Source organism: Amblyraja radiata, chromosome 29, assembly GCF_010909765.2.
Source record: "Amblyraja radiata isolate CabotCenter1 chromosome 29, sAmbRad1.1.pri, whole genome shotgun sequence".
In the NCBI taxonomy this organism is placed as follows: domain Eukaryota; kingdom Metazoa; phylum Chordata; class Chondrichthyes; order Rajiformes; family Rajidae; genus Amblyraja; species Amblyraja radiata.
In genome coordinates, this window is record NC_045984.1 from 18,049,582 (window position 1) to 18,068,058 (window position 18,477).

Sequence of the window (18,477 nt, forward strand, 5' to 3'; positions counted from 1 at the left end):
CTATGGGTCAGACTAAGTGATAGTGTCAGAAGATATCTAGTGCCATCAAAATCAGAAACATAAGCAAATTAGGTGCACAGGAATGTTGCAGCAAAGCATGGGAGCAAGAGTAGAAAAGGCAACTGATTCAAAGTATTTTCTTATGCTGTTAACAATGTTTGTGGCACGAAATACGGACCATTTTGTTTTTGGATGTCATTAAATGAGATGAGGAGATGGTTGACCTATTGTTGCTAGTTATCTGGAGAGGATGGAGACCAATTTCAAGTGAAGTTAATGGTGAACTTTACAGCAGTCAACATCAAATATGAAACATGCGGTTGACACTAATTTTTGTGTCACTGATAAGAAATACATCTACTGATGCTCCTGAACACATCATCAGTGATGTAACCTGGGGTCATTGGGTGTTTCGGGTCTTTCAACATAAGACACCCTCGCCCAGGCGACCCAGCCGTGATTGATCAGACCACGACGTGATCAGGTGGCATTCGCACCTCTCCATGGACCTCCTCTCCTGATCCAGAGCCATCTCGAGGCCTTCTCCGCTGCCTCTGTGGTGTTCTTTATGCCTCTTCTCCTCTCCATTCCATTGAGGCCCAGCGCACTCATGGCTTTGTAGAGCGTTTGCCCTGCAAAACCGCTGCAGCCAATCTCGATGGGCATACAATTTGCCTTCCAGCCCTGCTTACGGCAATCTATGACTATAAAACACAAACCAGTGCGTCCACACCTACAGATATTTGAAAATTCAATACAACATGTCTTCTGGAATAACGCAAAAATATAGATGAATAGCCTTTTATAGACTTTGTTTTTGGATGCACTACTTATTTTGGTTTTGTACTATTATGGTCCTGTTACCTAGTATTACTGACTATTAAGATATTGTATATTGATTATTGTGTATTTATTTGTTGTGTTATTCAAGTATCAAGTACTGTCATTCAGACTTTTCAGTCTGAACGAAATTTTGTGCCTTGCAGTCATAACATAGAATAAAACAACAAAACACACAATAAACACAGATTTAACATGCACCACAGTGAATCTACCAGGCCCTCCTCACTGTGATGGAAAGCAAAAGTCTTACAGTCCTTGTCTCTTCCCTCCTTGTTCTCCCTCTGCGTTGAGGCGATCCAGGCTTCCGATGTTGTGACCCCGCCGGGTGATGGTAAGTAGAGGGCCTGTCCCACTTCCATGTGATGGCATGCGTCTGGCGCGACCAAACGTTGGTCGCTTGAGGCGTACGGGGCCGGTCCCACTTCCAAGTGCGGAGGCGTATGGAGTTGTGCGGGGCTGGTCCCGACATCGCGCGGAGCTCTGAAAATCCCGCACTGTCTGAAAATTCCGCGCACCAACGGCCTGTCGGCCCGCAGGCGCATTGAGGGCGTTCGCAGCGTCTTGACTGCTTACGCAGCGTCTTGACGTCGTACGCAGTGTCATGACGGCGTAGGCCTAGCGCGTGGCTTTGCGCGATGACGTCACCGCCCGGCGTGCCGTTGCGTGATGGCGTCACCGCCCGACGCCGTGCGACGCCCAAATTCAGTCGGCCCGCCTCCTGCCCAGCTGATTGGTAAGGATGACGAGAATTGCGTCACGCGCGAACTTAACGCGTACTTACCGCGAACTCCGCTTCCGTTTTGGTAGCGCCAAACGCATGCAGTTGCATGCAAGTGGGACAGGCCCTTAAGTACCGTGGCTGAATCCGAGCTCCGGGAACAGGCCAGTTCAAGCTCCGCGGCCTGGGGTGGTCGAAGCTGCCGAAGCTGCCACCCTCCAGTCCAGCGGACGAAGCTGTTGTTGCGGGAGCTCCGGTAAACAGGTCACCAACCTGTGACCTGCTAGCTCCCAACGAGCTCCCCACGTTGTCGTCCACTGTGCCCGCGGCCGAGCCTCCGAGGCTCAGAAGTCGGGTCACCGCCGCCGCAACAACCCCGAAGTCGGGTCGCCGCCACTGCAACAGCCCCGAAGTCGGCCAGCCTCGCGTTGGTAAGTCTGGGCTGGCCCTGCCTCCGGAGCCTCGAGGTTGGTCCCAGTTGGAGGGACCAACTGCCAGCTCCGCCATTAGGCCTCAGCGCAGACGGAGACAGGAGATACGACAAGAAAAGGTCGCATCCCCCCTGTGAGAATGTGTATGAGAATGTTTGTGTGAGGGTGTGTGAGAGTGTGTGTTGCAGGGTGTGTGTGCGCGCCAGGGTGTGTTAGGTTTTGTGTGAGAGTGTGTGTCAGTGAAGCTTCCCCCACCCCAGGAATGTGGGCCGGCCCAGGTGCTCTGTGTCCAACTGGGGTCCGGCGGAGGTGAGGGTCAGTGACCCGGGTGTCGGGCACCGGAGCCTTAGCCCGAGATTCATCCCCGCGGCTCCAGAGGCGGCACCGACACCCCCACTCACCCGGTCCGCTCCTGGCTCCGGGACGGGGTTAAAACTCCATGGGGTGTGGACAGAGCAGCCGACGGACACAGAGCCGCCGGAGGCGAGGGTGGTAGGTGTGAGCGGTGCCTCAGAGATCAGTGCTGGGACCACCGCTGTGTCTCACCTATCACACCATCTGCACGGGAATGTTTAGCTTAGACTCTAAACTAAACAACTTTTTTTTCCCCCAAATCATCCCGCGAGCCGGATTGGACCCCTTCACGGGCTGGTAGTTTGACACCCCTGCTTAAAACTAATTTAGTTCGTGAATCACATATCCCGGGAAAAAGACTATGCATTCACCTTATATATTCCCCTCATGGTTTTTACTCACCTCTAAAACAATTTTTGCTTTATTTTGAATTTCCAGCATCTGCAGATTTTGGTTGCATGAATGCCAAATGAAATCATTAGTACTGCAGTTACCATGCCATTTTAAATAGTGTGCGATGGGCTTAAGTCAATCAAATTGCTCGTTCTTTACGGGAAACCCGCCAACAGAAAGCTATTCTCATTGGTGAGTGTGGAGGAGGTCTGGAAGCCTTGGGCGAATTGAATTGCCTATGACTTTGTTTATTTATTTATTATAATATATATATATATATATATATATATATATATATATATATATATATATATACACACACATTTTTGCGCGTGAGAGATTCTGTGATCAGCGTGAGAGCGTGAGAATTTTGTGATATGCGTGAGTCTCACACTCAATGCGTGAGAGTTGGCAGCCCTGTATAATGAATATTTAGTACTGTTTCCACAACAGAAAACTGTAAGAGCAGCTAAAGTTAACAAAAGTAATAGAAACATGCACAGCCAAGGTTATTATAGTTTTGTGTGAGCGGATGTACACTATTTCCGATCTGGACTGCAGAAAGCGTATTGTTCATCTTCTACAATAACTATAGAAATTAACACCATCATCCAGGCAGCATCTGCAACCACACTGTATTATTTAGCCCCGAGTCTGAAATATATAGAACTTGATAAGATCAACTGTTGCCTTATTAAAGGGAGAAAATAAACACCCATAGCATGATCTTAAAAAGAATTTGCAACCAATTTAAATGTGATTCTTATATTGGGTTATTTATCTTCAGATATCTTTCATGCTGTAAGCTTTTTTCTACCTCAGTGCAGAAAGCTAATTTTACCAATTATCATTGCTTATTTTATGAACCACTTGTTATTTTTCAAACACGACTTGCTCGCAACAATTATATTAAATTCCAATTTGGTTTAAAAAAGCTACAAAAAATGTAGCAAATGAGCTGCTGCCCAAATATGTTCTAATAACATAGATTAAATTTGACAGTGCAAGGCTGCCACAACATCTTCTAGAGATTACATGGCTTCGTCATGCAAGGGTATTAATGACAGAGGAGTTAAATATTTAGTTACCCTTGGTGTTTTGGTTGTTTCCCCTCTCCAGAATTTTCTGCAAACTTGTCCATTTGGTCTAAGAAGTGTGTGTGTGTGTGAGCACGTGCGTGTGTGTTTAACACCCGGAAGTTTGCAAAAGCACTGCACAACCTTCTTAATTTGCTTTGGTTATTACCCTATTAGACTAAACTCTACTCAACAATACTTTCTCTCACCCACTGCAAAATTACTTTTATAACAATATCAAGCCTTTAAGATTGGGACTTTCCTATATTTAATAAAAATAATAAATGAATTAAATCAGTCATATGAGGTCGTGGAACCCCCTAGGCAAACAAAATATCTCCCAGAAAGGGGATATCAGCCAACAGTACTCACTCAAGAAGTGTCCGTTGCCACTGTCATAAGGTGGATGCTGTCTTTAACTCAGGATGGAAATTGCATCAGATCAATACCTGTCATCTTGACCTGAACCTTGCCATTGGAGTTTCACAGACCATTCAGAAGGAGGTGGACGGTAACCACTTCCTTTTTGTTCAGCCTATTTAGCAGTAGTTCTTAATGATTTTAATGTTTGCAAGCAAAGGCTATACATCAAAAAACATTTTACGCCAATATAGCAGTCTTGACAAAAATGGGCAAAAGTCCAGGAGCTTTATGCCTCCTGTAAACTGATGGTCTCAAAAGTTTATTTTGAGAACTTAGCCCTAAATTCTGTTTTGAGAACTTAAGTACACAACGAAAGGGCTGAAGATAAAGATGACACTAGCTAAGCATTTCACAAGCAGAAACAGGATAGTACATTATTCTACACCTGATATATGAACCAAGTAACGAGACATTGTCAACTAGCATGACATAAAATTCACTTCTGACAACAAATTATGCAAATATCAAAAGATACTAATTAGTATTGAGGATTAATTGCATACTTCTTTAACAAGCAAGACTGGACCTGAATGTATCACTGCCAAAATCCTGTATATTAGAGACTCTAGCTGTCTTTTGACAATGTATGTCCAATAAACCAAACACATTAAATATGCCAGGATTGGTTGTATCTCCTAGATTATACATTTTCTTATCTCATTTTCTTATTGCCTTCGACTGGCATTATCCTTACTTCTGAATCCTTTCCCCAATTCTTTTCCATCCAACTCGTCATTCCCACTTTTTATGTTTCAAAGGTCTTTTTACTCAGTGGCAGAGAAATGTATCCATCCTTCAAGCAATCAATCTTAGAGATTAATGAGCTGCCTTGCATGTTGTAAAAATGATATTTATTACAGAAAATCATACTTTTTAAATTGACTACTATACCCCTCATTTACCTATATGGCCAATAGTTTACACTGTAAAGAAATGTATTGCAAATAAGGTAGCTTGTATTTAGTGATTTGCAGATGTCCGTATATATTTACAATTTAAATTTGTTGGCACTGTCAATAAATGATCATCTTTTGAATTTCCATTTGTACAGGATTCACTGTATTTCCTATTTTAAAGATAATAAAGAAAAGCAAACAATACGGCACAGTGTCTAAAATAATAGGACTTATCCCATTTTGTACAAATCAGCTTTGAATAATGAATTTCTTCAGACCTGACAGCTTTGAGTACCAAAATTAGAAACATGCCCAATCCCAGCATCCTTCACTTCTATGAAAACAAACATATCAAGACATGACAGTTTCTTGGCTTCAAATGACATTTTATCTATTGCCATTGAAGGCTTTATCATGGCAATAGATAAAATGCCTCCTGTCTTAAAATGAGTGGTTTCAATGAGCAGCTACAATCATACTGCCAATCTCGCTTAAGTTAAAAGCGCACCCTTTGATCCTACAAAATTGAGATGGCAACTGATCAGTTTCAAAATCTCAGACTCAGAAGGTGCTAGAAGTCAAAACATTACATCGAACAAATAAAATAACATTTCTTTCATGTGAGAAAGTGTGCAGTGCAAAAACACCAAGCATTGTGGCTGTTTTGCACTTTTCTTTGGGAAGCATATGCTCGTTCACATACAAATGTAAAGGTTTCCCCTTTCACATCCTTTTTCCAATTTCGTTTTAGCAATGCCATTCTGTGCCTATTTCCGTTGAAACCATTGCAAAATACAGAGTGTGCTGAACACAAATAGTAAGAACTAACAGGGAATGAAGCTCTCTACTGCTTTGATGGTATAGCAAGTGAAAATTGGCTAAAACCGTGATTAAGGTAATGATATTGACCTCAGCCACTCTTACTGGCAGCCCACTAAATGAAGCCAATGACCATCTCTCACCAAGGAAAATGAACCACAAACCCGATTCTCAATAACTCTCATAGATCAGCACTGGCAGAACTCTTGATAAGATGGGAAACTAGGACTAAGATAAAAGATCTGTTATAAAATAAGGACTTGGATACAAATATCAATAATCATCATGCCCTGGAACACTATATAAATCATTTATAGAACAGTTTACGAATTTCTCTCTAAATATCTTATTTGGGGGTGGGAAGTATAAGGCTACAACTTTATTTTCTGAAAATCTTAAGTATCCTCTGTCCTGCTTACTTGTGAATTTGCACCACCAAAAATAATTTCCTAATTCTACCATCATATGATATCAAAAAAAGTTATATTTGTGAATCTATATGTAGGTTATACTGAGCGTTAACAATACACTGACATGTTAGAATTTAAAGCCGCAGGTTAATGATTTGCTGTGGGTTTGGAATGGAAGAATTGGTGTGACGCATGGTAGTGATCATAGGAAACCTTTCGATCATCAGTAATTTATAAACTGAAATTGCTGTCTGCAACCAGATTCAATTATAACTTTCAAAAGAGCATGAATATATAAAGGAAAAGAAACAATTTATGAAGTTACAGGGAAATGAAGGGTGAACTAACGAAAAGCACTACCAAAGAAGTAAAAGAAGCCTAATGGGTCAAATTGCCTCTTCCTATGATTAGCATAATTCGATGATTCTACAATGAAAGATTGGCACAAGCAACTTCACACAGCTTGCCTGCCTTCTTCTCAGCTGTGGCACATTAAAATTTGATAACATGAAAGATGGTGTTTGGTGAGTCTGGAAGATTTGTACTCAGTCATTCTGAGAATTATTTAGATTCTTCATTCAAAATATATGGCTATGGGTTGGAATGATGTATTTGTTTGTGTTAAATCGCTTACATGGGCATAGGTATTCTTAATACTTATGACACGCAAGAGTGATAAGTGGCCTCGGCTAAGAAGAGGACCTTTGTGAAAATTACAATCCCTTTATTCCATATTAGAGTACATTTATTTTTTCCAAGGCCATTGAACTACTAGTTCTGTAACATAACACTGAACTAGGAAACTTCTGAAGCAACAACATGAGTAGTGTTTAAGTAACCTCTGTCCTACACTACCCTTTAAATCCATTTCCAAACAGTAATCTGTTCAAAGCGAAGACAAAGTTCTTATTGGCACATCTGTCACATCATTTATCCTAGCCTCACCCTACTTAAGACCACACTCTATGTCACTTTTACTTTAGTTGTCCAAAACAAAAACACTTCCCTTGCAATATCCAATTCGAGCTTTTCTTTGTCACTTACTATAAATAATGACTCTAAATATTGAATTCATCTTAGTTTTGTACTAATTTCCTTCATAGCCTAATAACTCCCTGTTCTTTGCCATATGGTTTTCTTGCAGAACCAGGCAAGAGTGCATAAAGCTTAACTCCCTTGACTTTCTTGTGTGCATTTTCAACCACTGTCTTCGGAAACCATGTTCTGGAAGGAAGTTCTTTACTACCTCACTCTCCAAAATGGAGATAAACATTCCGGATCCATATCGACAAGACACTGCACAAAATTGGAAGTTTTGTTTATAACTTAGTAAGCACTCAAATTTGTAACCTCAAACAAAATTACATTCTGATACTGGTACTTATCCCTCAGCCTCCTGTATTCCAAGGAATAATGTCCTTGCTCTTCCTGCAATTCAGGCCCTCGAGTCCTGGCAACATCCTTGTAAATATTCTCTGCACTCTTTGCAGCTTAATGGCATCATTCCTTCAGCGGAGTGTACAAAACTGAACGCAATACTCCAACTGCAACCTCACTAACATCATGTATATCTGTAACGCAACATCCAAACTGCTGTATGAAATTCTCTGACTGATGAAGGCCAGTGTCCCAAAAGCCTTCTTCACCACCCTATCTATCTACCTGTGATGGCCCTTCCAAGGAACCATGTACTTGTAGTCCTAGATCACTCTGCTCTAAAACACCACCCAGTAATGTACTATTGACTGTGAAGTCCTGCCCAGGTTTTGAGTTTCCAAAATATAAAATCGATCTGGTAAAAGCTCCAGAGACTCAACAACTTAGTCATGTTCCAAACGTGATCATGTCTGCCCTTTCTGTTTTGATCACCTCACCTGTACCACATTATCCTAGATAATTTGGTTTAGATTAAAGTTGCCTGGATCACGTGAAGCCTAATCTTATATTTTTGGAAAATACATCATGGAATTAAAATAATTCACAGCAGAAGAACACCATTGGGTGCTTGACCAACCTATCCATTTTGTCTTATTTTACTGATCTTTCCCCACAACTCAGAAAAAAAATATTCTTTGCTTATCCAGATTTCCTTTTAAGAGTTACTAATGAATCAGCTTCCACTACATGGCAGGCAGGGTATTTCAGATCATTACCATCTGCAAAATTCATCTCACATCTGGCTCTCATCCACCACTTTAAATCTGTCTATTCCAAATAATGACTCCTCTGCCACTGGTTCTTCTTAGTTCTACTTCATTAATTTGAACAACATTAATTGTCTTCCTTCTGCCTCTCGCCACAAGAAAACAATCCCAATATCATTCATATCTCCGTACAACCAAAAGTTCTCTTCTTCTGTAATGTTTCCGTAAAAACTTTCTAATCTGTGGTGTCCAGCTGTGGCCGAGCCAGCACCTTATATGTTTCCGCAAGTCACTTGCTTTTGTACTTCATGTCTCCAATAATAGATCCAAGGAACCACCTGGGCTCAACTGTAAGGGAAGATGGGTTCAATCTCACTGCAATTTGAACTGGATATTTCAATGTGGTACCAGAAAAATAAGGAGGCTCCATCAATCCCTTTCGTTAGAAATCTAAAATCTTGCTGATTATACAACATAGAAGGCAATGTTCTCCTGCTATTACTCACAGACGCTGAGATGCAGACACTCACAAAACAACACAATTCACTTCACTGTATGAATAGCAACTTGGGACATATGATAATGTGACATTTGTACATAAATGCAACAAAATGCTAAGATGCCTTCGACTTTGTTTCTTCCTTTTTATGGCAAGCTCTACTCAGCATTTGCTAAAATAAGTAGTCATCTTATGAAGAACCCATCCACTTTGCAAATGTCAACATGGCACCTGTGGGCAACTGTTCATTAAAAGTAGAAAAAAAACGGTAACTGAAATTAATTATCTATTCTAACGAATTCACTTTTTTAATGACTGTGCAGTGTTCTTATTCTATATCAGGTTAAAATAATGAAACAGACTAAACAGTCTAAATACACTGTATAAATCATGAATATGAAATTGGACTGATAAATGTGAAATATTAGGAAATCATTCAAACACTTACCAATAAGACAATTCAACTTACCACTAGGCGGCGCTTTGGGCCGTGGGGGTACACTTTTCTTTGGAGGCAGTGCGGGGGTATCCTGTTTATTTTGAAAAGGGTCATCAGTGAATCCTTGCCCATCAAACTGGCCCGAGGCGGAAGCAGCAAAAGGATCTGAATTTGAGGGCTATCGATACAATGCAAAGAACATGTAATCAATTCCACTGCACCGTCCATGGTCAGGTCATTTAAAAAAAATGTGACACTGGATTCCCTTAATAAGTAAGATGAGACTGTGTGAAGTGGAGTTTAGCTTCTTCAAAACAACAATCCTAATTGTCAGGGAATGTTACATTACATCAGCAGTACCACCATGCTCCTATGGTATAACACTCAAAAAGCATTCCATTATGCTGTTCAATGAAGGCTGGTTAAGATACTTGTGGAGCACTTACCTTCTAGAAACCTAACAGATTTAGAAAACTGCTCCCTATTCCTTCAGAATTGATTTGAAGTGAGTAACAAGATAAAATGATGTGCCATCTCTTTTCTAGTAGAATCTGCTATGATCAGCCAAGACAATGACAGTTCATCACAGACAGCTCAGTAGAAACAAGCGACAGCTTTAGATGCCCATTGTGCAAAGCTTACATGTATAGCTGCATGTGAGAAAGATAATGTTCAGGCATGTTCATGACCATGTTAAGTTTTGACATTATTCAAGTTGCTGATACTTGCTCTGATTCACATGGGAAGAGTCTGAACAAGGCTCGGGATTGGATTGTACTCATGCAAACCTAACCAACATATCGCTGCGACGAGACGGAGATGAAAGGAATGGTTGATGGAATGAGACAGCACGGAAATTGATTGATTTTATAGAAAGAATAATAATGTACAGGCCAAATTATTTGCTGTTTTATTCACCACATCCACATAGGAATACATACAAGACTTCAAACCCAGCTCATTACTCGTTCATGCCTCATAGACATGGATAACCTACGGCAAGTATCTCACACCATGGGAAGATATAAGCATTGCTGCTCTGTAAAAATGTCCAAATGCATCCGCGGATTATGCAAACCATGTCAGTGACCACTTCAAGGCCAACATCCTTCGCATCAAAGCTCTAATAACACTCAGCTGGCTCCAATGGGTAGATCACGTAATTTTCAAAAACAGCACCTGAAAAGCAGGCACTCTTCTCAGAGCTCTGACATAGCCAGGATTGGCAAAAGGATAGTGGATGTTCTCATTGCATCCATGAGAAGTCTCACTTACTTGTAAGAATTCATGGCCTGGTGCATTGAGAATCTCAAGACTCTTTGTTGTACACAAAAACAGTGAATATAAAAACAAAAAGGAATAGCCCCAGTCTACTGATTCACTATGCACCTCCCATCCCACCAGTGGCAGTCTCTTGATTTCATATTGGCTTTCTCAGCAATCCGAGTACTCACGAAACTGAGAAGGAATATAATCGTCCCCCATCGCAAAGAACTGCTCGAGAAGAACTAATTAGGGGAAAAATTTGCGATGCTTCATTTTATATATTCAGCTTAAAGACAGAAAAGGAGTTGTTGTGGGTTAAAGGATAAATTAAAGATAATAGATAAGAGACTTTAGCTTAAAACCTCAATACAGAATAAGTTTGGATATAGTTTAAAAAAATGATTAGAAAACGCCAGTGGGTGCAATTTTGAGCAAAATACCAAAGAGGAAATTAAAAGGAGCACATAATCAGGGTAAAGCAGTATTCATGGGAGAAAATTATTTAAAAGAGTGGACTAACCAAATTGGCAATAATGCTCTGGGGAAGTTGAAGTGAAACATATTCAAGATTGTTTTCTAGATAAATGCATTGTGCAATGGCCTGAACTAATTAGCATTCTTCCAGGAAAGGAATTTCTGAGGTTTATTGATTTGGTTAAATCTAAATTGAAGAAAGCAAACTGTGTAAGTTGCAGGAGATGCTGGGTAAAGTAACCAACACTCTAACCAGGCTTTTGGTTTTTGAAATAAGATATTGACAAAAACTGGAGGCTAATTAATGAACAGATCAGAGAAACCAGGAATAAATAAATTATTGTTTAGTGTTGAGCTATTGACAATCTCTATCAATAAATTAAATGAGGGGCCAAATGAAAGGCTGGTCGAGAGAGCATACTGTGAGGAGGGTGCAAAAAGGCCTGAATACATGCTGAGGAAGAAAAGTACATGTTGAGGGAGAAAAAAAGATGATAAATGGAATATAATATGAAGACACAGGGAACTGCCGATCAACCAGCAACTCTGGAGAACATGATAAGCGCGTTTCAGGTTGTGACCCATCTTCAGACTGAATGAAGCTCATACCCTTGTGACCTCTGCAAGTTTGAAATCATCAACATGAGGCGATATCTCAAGATAGTATTTAGTATCAAGAATCCCCAACATCTGGGCCATTTTTGTGTGTTGTTTCAGTTTATGTATTTATGATGCTGCTGCAAGCAAGATTTTCATTGCATCAGTACATCATCATAATTGTGCATTTGACAATAAACTTGACTTAACTTGAATTGCAGCAAGTTTTCATACAGTAATAAACTGTATGGAAAATGAATCAGTATGTACAGTTGGTGTAGTTTCCACTTACGCCACACTTTCAAACAAACATTTACATGATATTTTCTGGTAATTAAATACCATCAATATTTCTCATCACTTGAGCTGCATATAACTATCATATGCAACATCAGTCACAGGACAGAAATTGCACATATTTGAGAATGCCAGGTTCATTTCCCTGTTTCTGCAGATTGCATACATTATATAAAAAATGTTTTAAAATCTCCGATGTAATCAGCCTACATCATGTAGTAGCTGGTTGACACAAAACGCTGGAGTAACTCAAGAAGAGGTCTCGACCCAAAACGTTGCCCATTCCTTCTCTTCAGAGATGCTGCCTCACCCGCTGAGTTACTCCAGCATTTTGTGTCTACCATCGATTTAAACCAACATCTGCAGTTCTTTTTTCCTCATGTAATAGCTGTTTGTAGCCACTAGATAGCACCGGAGAATTTTCTGGAAACAATTATCTGGAACAATATTACCACATCACCTTATCATGCATGGATTATTAAATGAAGGCTAACATAGATGTGTACAAGGCAAATCAAAAGTTTTAACTAATCTGACTGATTTTATTGAAGAGATTTGAGAATGTTTATGAAGGAAATGGGATTGATGTAATACATATAAATTTCTTAAAGATATCGGATAAAATGTCACACAACAGGCTTGTTAGCCCATGGAAGAAAAAGGGGAGTAAGAGGAAGCTCAAGAAATTGGCTTAGGGCTAGGCAACTTTCGTGTGGGCGAAAAACTGCATTAGTTCTTAGACTTTTGATAAAAATAACTTGACTACAGAGAATAATTTCAAAATTTCCACACAAGTATTCCAAAGCACAAGTATAGCAAACAGTGAGAAGCAGTAGCAATGGACTTCAAGAGGACACAGATAAACTGGTAAAATTAGCAGATATGGTGAGATGACATTTAATGCTGTAAAGGGCAAAATACCACACCTTGGTAGGAAAAATAATATGGAATATTTTATAAAGGGTACACTTTTAACAGGGGTGCATGAACATAAATTTAGGCATCATTGAAGAGGTAGGGTAGAATAAGTTAAAAAAGCAGTATTTAAAAAAGCAGACAGGATCTCTCAATAATAGAGCTATAGTGTGGAAGTTATTTTGAAGCTTTTCTAATGAACTGAGGACACAACTAGTATGTCTATTTCTACCACAGTAGGAAAGCGAGGGTACATTTATCATTTACTGGTATGGTTGCATGGATGAATATGGGAAAGATGAGAAGCTGGGGTTCTAATCCTTGGAGCATGAAGGTTGACATTCTTTCAACATTTTTTCGTCATCCTGGTTTGATTTGCTAAATTAAGATCCCCATAAGCACAGAAGTTGCTAGAAATGAAACTAAAAAATAAAATATACTGACAATATAATTTCCAAACAACATCCACGGAGAAAGAAACACAGTTAATGCTTTCGGTCAATGATCTCTGCTGAAACATTAATGGGCCTGTCCCACTTAGGCGATTTTTCAGGCCACTGCCAACGACTGTCAAGTTGCCGGCAGTCGCTTGAAATACCGGCAACTGGAACGGCGACTGTCAGAGTGGAACACACACACACACACACACACACATCGCATCCTAAACCAGCCCGTTATGCAAGCGGGGGACAAGGCAAGCGGGAGAGCGCTGTCTGAGTGAAATTCCCTCGGTGCAAAGCCAAGGTGATACAGACACACACCGCTATGAACAGGAAGGTTGGCGCTGTAATTAAGATGGTTAAAGCACAGTGTACGGTAAGTTCTTTAAAAGGGGGGGGGGGGGGAGGGGGGAGAAGGAGTGGAGACAACTTTTAAGAAGCCAGAGATACACGGCATTTAACATTACCGGTCGGTTATCCTTGGTTCTGAAAACTACTGCTTCCTTTTTTTCCCCCGCAATGAGCCAATGAAATTCCGGCTACAACCTACGAGAGCCTTCGACCTCCTGGCAACCCACTAGGACCTCCTGGCGACCCACCTACGGCATGAGAATTCTCACTACTCTCCATGGTGGCTTCATTCTAGTCGCCGCTAATTTTTCAACATGCTGAAAAATTTGCGGTACCATAATGAGGCCGCGACTAGTTCCCAGAAAGCGGGAACTCCTCACAACCATGAAGGCAACTCCCCGGCAACCACCCGCGAACATGTGGCGACTGCATAGTCTCCTGCAGGGACAGGCCCATAACTCTACTACAACCTCCATAAATGTTTCCTGGTCTGCACAATATTGGTGTCATTTTGTATCTTTATTACAGGCATTTATAATCCTAATTATGCTCCTCAATAAAGAAATTCTACCACTCCAACAAATAAAAAAGTTAGACCTCAAAAGACAGTCCTTGAACCTTCCCGAACACAGGACATTTTCACTGCTTAGACATTGACCTATAACTTATAGAAAAACAAAATCACTATTTAAACACAAACCTTTAATGTGATTGAGGACATTCTGATTAAGTAAAAAGCAAGAGCATCAAAAAGTAGTGCTCACCAGCTAAGTGCTCCCCAGCTGGTTAAAGGTAGACATTCAAATAAAACAGCAAAGGGATCATAATAAATATAATTATTCAGTAATTAAATGAAGTGAGGCAAATACAGAGAACTGCAAAAGGAAGAAAGGAGTTTGAGCATGAATTAGATTAACTTTAAGATGACAAAATTACATTAACTTTAAGATTACAAAACTATCTTCATTAGCTGGTCTGCTTTAGTGAGTCACCAATTGCATTCTCTGAATAATTCCATAAGGAATAGTAGAATTAGGCCATTTGGCCCATCAAGTCTACTCCACCATTCAATCATGGCTGATCTATCTCTCCCCCCTAACCACATTCTCCTGCCTTCTCCCCATAACCTCTGACACCTGTACTAATCAAGAATCTACCTATTGCTGCCTTAAAAATATCCAGACTTGGCCTCCAGAGTCTTCTGTGGCAAGAAATTCCACAGATTCACCACCTTCTGACTAAATAAATTTCTCCTCTTCGCCTTCCTAAAAGAATGTCCTTTAATATTGAGGCTATGACCTCTAGTCCCAGGCTCTCCCATGAGTGGAAATATCCTCTCCACATCACATAAATGCGAGCATTGAGTTTGCTTTCTTTACTACCGATTCGACTTGCAGATTAACTTTTTGGGAATCCTGCACCAGCATTACCAAGTCCCTTTGCACCTCCGATTTCTGGATTCTCACCCCATTTAGAAAATAGTCTACGCCTTTATTCCTACTACCAAAATGAATGACTCCACACTTTGCCACACTATATTCCATCTGCCATTTCTCTGCACACTCTCCCAACCTGTCCTCGTCCTTCTGCAGAGTCCCTGCTTTCTCTATCTACCTGCCCCTCCACCTATTTTCGTATCTTCCGCAAACATTGCCACAAAGTCTTCAATCCCCTCTTCCAAATCATTAATGTGCAACGTGAATAGTAGCTGCCCCTGCACCGACCCTTGCGGAACACCACTAGTTACTGGCAACCAACCAGAAAAAGCCCCCTTTATTGCCACTCTTTGCCTTCTGCCATCCAGCCAACCTGCTATCCAGTTATTAGTTTTGTTTTTCTTGAAATAATCTTCATTATTTTCTAGAAATAGGCTACAAATAATTAGATCTAGTGAATCTGTTTTCACAATGTGCCATGGTGGTTATGTACCCAACTGGTAGCTAGTTAGTCTTATATTGTAGCAATTTTTTGAACAGCTATTTACACGAATGAGATTGACTGAGGATGTACTTCATCTGCACTTCTTATCTGTTCGGTAACATTTTCTTGTACATATATTTGCAGTTAGGTCATATTCAGTAAGATATTAAATGAGGGCCTTGCTAGAGTGAAGATTCAATCTTCTGTGAAACCATGCGACAAGAAGCAGAAAGTTCTGCTGCGTCCTATTCAATATTTTTCCTCAAAAAGCCTATAAAAATAGATAATCAAATGATTCAACCATTTTTGGTTTGTGCAAATTATGTTTAGCGAAAGCACCCATGTCTATATTTCCCTTTATCCCTTTTTAATCCTTTATCTTAACATGTTCCAAGGATGCTTTAATGTAATCTTTAACTGCAGCTTAAAGAAACAAACGTACAACTTGCAGATGAGAATAAAGCCAACTACTTGTGTATAAAACTATAACATTCATGGCAGAGCTATTTTATAACAGCACAATACATCTGATAATATTACGTTGCAGAACAGCATAATCACATTAGATGGTGCAAATCAGTGGGAGAGATGTGCTAAAACCACTAGGAAATCCTGCTCTATTCTATTTGCTTGCCATGTTGATGATGTGACAACTTTGTCTAATTTTAAACTTTCATTAATGCTGGGAACCTGTACCAATCCACACTCACACACAGCTCAACTATTAATATCAGAACAATCTTAACTTTCCAAATACGATCTTCAAAATTGAAAATTCTATTTGTAGCGCTACCCTTACCCATGTCATGTCAAGTCACACTTTTCATACTTGTGAAACATGTTTTGAAACATTTTTAACGCTGGATAAAAAAGAAAATAATTAGGTATAAATATGCAACCAAACATGAACATTCAATCAACTTACTTCAGCCGAAATTGGTTGTCGATAATGTGGGCAGAATAGCAATAAAATTATTTATATGCAAACACAGCAAGAAACAAAAGCACTTACTGAATGGACGATAATACATCAGAGAGTATGTACGGTGAGAATTGGCTGAACATTAACAATTTCTCTGAAATCTATTGTAACAATATTGGAATTAACCTCATTTAATCTCTATTAATGGTTGAGCTGTGTGTGAGTGCTGATTGGTAAAGGTTCCCAGCATTTGTCAAAGTTTAAAATGAGATAAGATTGTCACATCATAAACAGGGAAGCAAATAGAAATTAAATTATGGGCAGAATTAAATAGGTACTGCCTATCGATAATTTATCTTGGGAAGTTGGTAGTGAGCCACCTTCTTGAGCTGCTGTCTTCCTTCTGTGAAAGTGATAGAGCTTTATAGGAAACTAGACTAAGTGGGACCCGTTGGGTCCCCGCATCACATGGGAGGGCTGGTCCCCCAACGCAATATTCCACCTCTCCAACAATTCCAATATTGGTGGCCAGTGGGGGTGGGGGGCTTACTGGAGCGCTAGTATGGGTGTTGTGCGCTGAAGGGACTGGTTTCTAGAGGGCTAGTAGGGACATTGTGGGCCAAATGGATTCCTGGGCTGCCGGCTCAGTCACTCAAGCCTGTTGTGCTGGCAGCTCACTCACTCACGGCTGGTGGGCTCGCAGTTGACTCACGGCTATTCCTTGAAATTCCATTTCAAGCAGGGTGCAAGGGCACCAAATTCAAGTGTAGTTTCATACCATTTCAAGCAGGGTGCAAGGCCACTAAAGACAGCGAGTCGTGACCTCTCCATCCTCCATCTTGCAGAGACTGAGCCACGCCCACACTTCCAGGTTTTATAGTCCCTCCCCCCTCCCACCAGAAGGGGCGTGGCCTTCATGGCGTGTTTGACCGGAGAGAGAATCTCAACATTTTTTAAACACTATTAACTCTTTTATTTTTTATCAATGGGAAAAATCCTCGGCACCTGATGAGTAGAGGGGGACTGAGTAAGATGGCCAAAAATCACATCCGTACGTGGTAGCGTTTTTTTAACTAAAATCAATATAAAGCGCAAACAGGAAGTGGTCAAGATTAGACTTTTGATTACTTAGAAGGCAAGGCAGCTCTAATTAGGCAAGGCAGCTCTAATTAGGCAAGGCAGTTCAGTTGAGGCAAGGCAGCTCTAATTAGGCAAGGCAGCTCTATTTAGGCAAGGCAGCTCTATTTAGGAAAGACAGTTCAATTGAGGCAAGGCAGCTCTAATTAGGCAAAGCAGCTCTAATTAGGCAAAGCAGCTCTAATTAGGCAAGGCGGCTTGCTTTCGCACTTTCAAAACCAAAGGCAACGCAGCTTGCTTTAGCACTTTCAAAACAAAAGGCAACGCAGCTTGCTTTAGCACTTTCAAAACCAAAGGCAACATAGCTTTAGCACTTTGAAAACCAAAACAAACTTTTGCATTTTCAAACTACATTTTCAAACCACATTAAGGGCATGTGTTTAGTGTTATTCACAGCTCAGACTGAGAATTGCGACCTCTCGCTCCCCCGTCTTGCAGAGAACGGAAGCATTACCACACATCCCGGGTTTATAATCCCTCCAGAAGGGGCGTGGCCTTCAGGAGAGAGATACTCAAAATGTTCTAAACACTAATAACTCTTTTAATTTTAATCGATGGGGGAAATCCTCTTGTCCTGCGCAGCGGAGGGGGACTCTGAGTAAGATGGCCAAAAATCACAGCCGTAAGTCGCAGCCTTGTTTCTAAAATCAATATACAGAACAACAGGAAGTGGTCAAGATCAGACTTTTAGTAATATAGAAGATAGATGTCCT

At 40.6% G+C, this 18,477-nt stretch overlaps 1 protein-coding gene across 8 annotated transcripts in view; it reads right to left on the minus strand.

Annotated features, from left to right (window-relative positions):
• eps15l1 (epidermal growth factor receptor pathway substrate 15 like 1) overlaps positions 1 to 18,477 on the minus strand; it is a 249,606-nt gene that overhangs the window by 68,427 nt on the left and 162,702 nt on the right. For 7 of the 8 annotated variants that reach the window (XM_033046723.1, XM_033046721.1, XM_033046722.1 and 4 more), the window contains one exon: positions 9,476 to 9,623. In XM_033046723.1, the coding sequence (XP_032902614.1) occupies positions 9,476 to 9,623 (148 nt within the window). Of the gene's footprint in view, positions 1 to 9,475; positions 9,624 to 14,537; positions 14,568 to 18,477 lie in introns of those variants that run through there. The other variant, XM_033046724.1, reaches the window with a different exon arrangement.